The 6,464-nt window shown below is 30.1% G+C and overlaps 1 protein-coding gene across 2 annotated transcripts; it reads right to left on the reverse strand.

The window, feature by feature from the left end:
- Window positions 1-3,875: 3,875 nt before the first annotated feature.
- Window positions 3,876-5,726, reverse strand: LOC112638766 (cytochrome P450 4C1-like). Of its 2 annotated transcripts, XM_025410979.1 has the most exons (6): window positions 5,590-5,726; window positions 5,249-5,355; window positions 5,090-5,158; window positions 4,726-4,894; window positions 4,360-4,539; window positions 3,876-4,295 (listed from the first exon to the last, which is right to left on the reverse strand). In XM_025410979.1, exons 2-6 carry the CDS (start codon window positions 5,333-5,335, stop codon window positions 4,093-4,095), a joined length of 708 nt encoding a protein of 235 aa, XP_025266764.1. In that variant the 5' UTR covers window positions 5,336-5,355; window positions 5,590-5,726; the 3' UTR covers window positions 3,876-4,092. The 2 variants fall into 2 exon arrangements, with proteins under 2 accessions (XP_025266764.1, XP_025266763.1); XM_025410978.1 differs by having other exon boundaries at window positions 5,249-5,726.
- Between the last annotated feature and the right edge of the window lie 738 nt (window positions 5,727-6,464).

The raw sequence follows: 6,464 nt of genomic DNA on the forward strand, positions 1-6,464 counted from the left end.
CTGATAATTCCTACAAGAATTCTGGTTCGTCCATTTTCCAACAGACATACTCGTTGAATCTATCAGAATTCTAATTAATGCAACTAAATTTTTTCTCAGTGATTATATTTGTAAATTAAATGATAGAAAAAATGAACTATATTATACAAAATAAGCAAATTTATTTAAAAATAAATAAAAATGTTTATATATTAACAATTTTAAAAACAATTAATACAATAAACAAAATAAACAATAAAAGATTTTAAAACTATAGCATATGTACAAAGTTCTTTGGGTGCGTGCGCTTGCATTTAGCCATCTGTTATTCTATATGTAATTAGCTTTTCATACCAATAACGAAGTTTTAATAATATATAATGTTTTTTAGAAGGTAAACAGAATGACACATAACTAATAATTATCTGAAATAATTATATATTATAAAGATTATATTAAATATTATTTTAATTGTTCAGTATTAAATAAAAATTGTTAATAAAATCGTGACAAGACAAAATACAAGACGAAATTTTTGCAAAGATTCACTCAAACCAAGATTTATAAATTTTTGAAAATTTTTAATACCAACACAATATTTTTATAAACATTATCTTATCTTAAATCTTGTACAACCCATATATTATTTTCTTTTCTTATTATGCACTAGTTGCCAAAATCGTTGCTCAATAAATACTGAATTACATCGATTATCGGATATTTCGAATTAGACAGACGAGAATTTACATACTTGCGACCAACGTTGGTGGTGCCACCGCACTCCCAAGTCGTATAAAAGCGACCTCGCGGAGTCATCTACTTCCGTCGTTTGTTCGCTTCTGTCTCAGGAATTTTTGCGCCGGCAGATGTGATATTGTTTCTCAAAATCTTTCCTTCCAGGACTAGACAATCACGCTATCATCGCGGACCGCGTGTCTGAAGAATGCTATGATAAATGAAACCTAACTCTACTCTCTAAAAGTGAATCAGTGAAAATATCACTAATTTAAACAGTAAAATAAGATTTTATCTTATATCTCACTGATTATGGTCAGTTAAAATAAAATTCATTGTAAATTCAGTAAATTTTACTGTAAAACCAGTAATCGCTAGTTCGTTCATTTACCGCTACAATCGCTATCTCTCTCGTATTTAATTTTAGTTATAAGAATTATATAAAATTTGCAAAAAGCGACATTTAAAATTAGAAGTATTACTTCTAATTTTATATTTAATTTCTGATACAAGCTCAATAGAGAGGCTTCAGATATTAAATCGATCTTTATAAGTCGGACAAATAAATGTCTGGCGACTTAATGAAAATTATTTGTTCGTTATCTATTTAAAATAACAAGTTCAATATGCATGTAATATAAATAAAATAAAATTTTTAATATAATAAATATTTAGTAAATGTAAATAAAATTTTTAATTTTATATGAAATAGATAGAGAGATGAATTCTAATTAAATATTACTGACAATAACAAAAGAAATATTACTGATATTGAAAAATATTACTGATTGAAACAGTCAAAATTATTAACTGATTCTTTCAATAAAATATCACTGATTTGCAGTGCTGTACTTATAACTGCTGTAATCAGTGACTATTTACTGTTTTTGAGTGATAATACACTGATTTACTTTTAGAGAGTAGGCGCTTCTATCTTCGAAGCGGTGCGCATCATCGTGAATCGAGGATTTATCAACGTCGACAAGTAATCGTTCACGCAATTACAAAAGATAAAGTGGGGCCTTTCAACATAGATTTCCGCGCTACGGTTCATATTATAGCGATAACCAACGACATCGGTATTGCTTCTTGTTTTTGCTTTTAAGAAAATGTCTTATTTATGTAATCGCAGATAATTATCATTATAGATAATTATAATTACATCATCGTAGTAAAAAAGAGCGAGCAATATCTCATGGATTAGATATGCAGACGATTACATCTAAAGCTTGTGATAAAGATGGACTGTTAAAGATGGACTTGCACTTTCATTTTGTGCTTAAATATTCTGCTCGAATTGAAAACTAATGATTCACTTCCAAGACACTTGCATAATGTTTCAGTGATTTGTAGTCTTGCAAATTTTTGATTTTGGAAAGGTTAAAAAATCTGATTGATAATGGAAAGGTTAAAAAATCTGATTGATAATGTAAACTAGTTGATTAACTTTTTTATTTAGGATAATTAATGATGAGAAAATATTGTCATCTTCAAATTTAAGATTAATCCCTGAAGCAAGACCAGACTTTTCTAAAAATATTCTAGACTTTTTTAAAAATATATCAGTAAAGTTAAATGTCATTTTTTGTTTTCTTTCTACATGTTGTACTTTATGAATACATATTTATCGAAGCTTCGAAAAAAAAAGAAAGCTAATGTGATTAAAATAATGTAAGAGACAAACGTAAAATTATGATGAATTATTTAATTTAGAAAACTGAATGCAGAATTATAAAGCTTAATGTTTTTCTTATATAAATAGTTTTAAATATTATGAAGATTAATGTTTTTCTGCTTTTCAATTCATTCTAGATAGTTCTATAATTGAATCATTATGCACCTGACGACGAGTTGAAGTATAATTTGTATTCCGTACGTTGATTGTGTACACACGTATAACGTTTGCTGCACGTGAAAACACGTGTCCATTATAATAACACAGTGAACCGATCCAGAATCTGGTCCTTGTTCCAGACATGGATTTGATACCGCCAATTCATGCAATGAATTCACGCTAATGACTTACGGTCCCTCAAAAGTAGAACAGCGCGCCAACTTTTCGTACTCTGTCTGACCAATCGATGTCGGTTTCACTTGTATCACTCATGCGACAAAAAAACGAAAATTTCCTCGAAATAATTCTGTAAGAGTAGTTATTATGCCTCATACTTTTCATTTTGAAAGCCTGCTATTACCCAAAGATTACTATGATTTTAACATTAGTTAAGACTTAACTGACATTTTAGAGAGACAACTTTGTAAATTACGAGTCCCAGCTACACAGACCGAATTCTAATTTATCGATGTCATACTGGCTGTTATCGATATTTACGTTTCTGCGAAAAATCACCATTTTCCTTCGTTTTCCACGAATTCACAAAGCTGCGATTTCGCGATTTCGCGATGTAAGTGTAAATCTACGCGACAGATCTGTCTCCCACGAGATTTAAAAAAGGAATACATTTTATAGATGTGTTTTGCAAAAATATCAATATATACCAAAATATATGTCATTTAAAATATGCGCTTAATTTAAAACACAGAAAAAAACAAATATAATACAAATAATATTTTATGTGTGAAGGAATTAAATTTAAAGTTGTACGATAATGTGGAGATCTTTCGAAATACACTACATCTTTCAAATGTATAATTAAAACATTTATCACATAAAATTGAAAGTGGACAAAGAAAAAACATAAAAATATTATTTCGTATAACAAAAAAAAATTTAATTTAATTAACTTTGTTGACAAATTTAAACTGCTGCAGATATAAAAATATAATCATAGTATTGTAAATCGATTCAAGTATACGATGAATATATTTCGTCGATTAAAAATTATTTCGAAGAAAAAGATTCTACTTACCAAAAAAAGTAGAAAACAATTCATTAATCCAAAGAAAGAAAACTTGTTACAGCAAATGAAGATGAAAATTAAAACAGCAATCATGATCCACTATGGCGTCCTCTAATCATCGAAATAGATATCTATCAATCTTGACACCTTAATATATGATGCGTGTATTATTTCGAGAAAAAGATATTCATTTTTATCCAGCGCAAAACTCGTGGGAAATATCCATTGCGTTGATTGAAACATTTTTTTAATTCTATGAATAAGACTAAAAAAATAATTGTTTGATTAGCTTTGCACACATATATTTTATGGATAAACGTTTTTATTGTGATTGCACATGATAGAGGATCCTTACATAAGTTAAATTTGGGTACTTAGAGTTCTGATTTATAAGATTTTTATGTATATATTTTAATAATTAAACTTAATGCTAAACTTTACACAATATTTTCCTCATAATGTTGAACGTATAATATGCATAACAATTTTCTTCGATTGTTCCCACTGCATTATCTTGTTACACTTTTGCAATATCCACGTTATTTTTAAACGGCTGTTTGCATTTGATCGGGATGAATCTTATATGAACCGGATGAGCAGGACGTATTACTAAATCCAACAATAATCGAATATTTTTTAAATACTCAACAGGTTCCAAGTAAAAATTATGTATCAAAAGAGCTATCATAGCTTTCATCATCAGTAAACCGAGACGTTGACCTACAATTTGAAATTTATGATAAATTATCGATACGAAGAGAAACGAAAATCGCGATTAATTCACCTATGCAATTTCTTGGTCCTGCGCTGAATGGTATATAAGAATAAGGATGACGATTCTTTATCCTTTCGGGCAAGAATCTGTCCGGATCAAATATATCTGGATTTGGCCAAAAATTGGGATCTCTGTGAACTCCGTAGATATTAAGAAGTACGGTCGTTCCAGCGGGTACGATATATGATTCTGAAAATTATTACAAAATTGAAAAATACTAAAATTCACGAAAATAAGCGTTTCTTTGAGAAAAATAAAATATAACAATATTGTAGTGTTAAAATACTAATTAATCTTACTTTACATTCAATAATATATATTCCATATTATGTAACATATTCAAAAATATATGCAGCAAAAAGTGACTATAATTACGTAATTTTACAGCATCCCCAGTCTTGCGTAATATCAAAGATGCGCTGGGATATAAACGTAACGCTTCCTTTAAACATCTGTCTAAATATGATAAATTTTGTAATGACTTCATATTAAGTTTTCCTCCATTCTCTTGCATCACAGTATCGACTTCAGTCCTCACACGCTCCTGTGTCATCAATAATATAATGAAATGTATTTCTCAATTCTAATTTTTAGTGATACAGATAAAAATAAATTCTTAATGAATCAAATTCTAATAAATCTAGGAAAATTATATCGTAACAAGAACTTGATATCTTTATTACGTTGATAAAATCTTAACTTAAATTATATATCGCAATATATTGTGAGAAATAGGTACCTGGATATCTTTATGCTCAGCTAAGAGTAGTAAAGCAAACATTATGCCCGACGCTGTAGTATCATGACCCTATAATCATCATCGTATGCATATCGTTATATTGTTATACATACTTAGATATCATGTACAAAAAAATAAAAAAAGTTTACAGATACATACTGCAAATATGAAAGTGTCAACTTCTTCTCTGATATCCAAATCAGTTAGAGAATGTTCTCGAGATGCCGCTATTAAAAGGTCCAACATGGCTAGCCTACTTTTTTTAACTAAAAAAAGCATATTAATTACAATTTCACCTTTACATGCCACACTTTAGTTATACAATAACAGTTCTTGTTTAAAATTCAAACTTTATTACAAATAATAATGATTTAATTTTACAGCAAACGTATGTTGTATTATTACATGTGATTATGTGTTTAATATAAATAATGCAAGCATAATGTATAATATTAAATTAATTGCGCAGCCAAACTAAATTAGAAGCTCTGATCTCTTACGTATTTCCAAACACTTCGAAATTTTCTGTCTCTTTGTTACTTTCAAGGTTTTTTAAGTATCGGTCATTGGTGCGTTCGTGATAAAGTTTTCTTTCCGCGATGATCTATACAAGTACAATATTTAATTTTTGACAAGATTTTTTATATTAAACAACAATTGTATTATATCATAGATATTTATAACATAATATGTATATATAATATGTATACATAATAATAATATGTATTGCGACGCTTTTTCAATTCTAAATTTTGATTCTCGCGGGGGAGCGGAAGCGCCGTCAAAATACAAGGGTTTTATGTACTCGCGATCGGCGGGACAGGGATGGAGGTTGTCCGCACGCGAGCCGCGGCGGAGCGAAGGCCGTCTCGTTACCTCAGAACTGGGCGCCAGGTACGGTCTCTCACGTACCAGTTTCACGAATTCTTCGAAAAACGCGAAAGAGTACGACAGCCCGCTTCGCCACGGGCTGGCTAGCTCGCCTAACGGTAGAGGGGCGGGGTTTGCAAGAAAAAGTGAATTGATTGAGCGAGCTTACTAAATTAACAGACAAAGACGAACACAGAAATTACGGACGATCGCCAGTCAAATAAAGAACGCGAGATTTAATAAATAAGAAAATAACAGGTTTATTAAGAACGTAGATAATCAGAAAAGTGATTAACAAAAAGAAGTAAAAATCGCTACAGAATGAAAACAGAAATAACGTACTAGACATGAACGGACAATGATTCTCGAAACGCTCGAAAATCGCGCGATATTCTCGGTCTAACAAAGAACGTCTGTTACGGCGGCTTCCTAAAATCGAAGCTCCTGAGAACAATACTTGATATAACTGAATTTGGTAATTCGAATTCTCAATAACTGGCTTACC

This window comes from Camponotus floridanus, unplaced genomic scaffold (assembly GCF_003227725.1).
Source record: "Camponotus floridanus strain SB8 unplaced genomic scaffold, Cflo_v7.5 scaffold365, whole genome shotgun sequence".
Lineage (NCBI taxonomy): Eukaryota > Metazoa > Arthropoda > Insecta > Hymenoptera > Formicidae > Camponotus > Camponotus floridanus.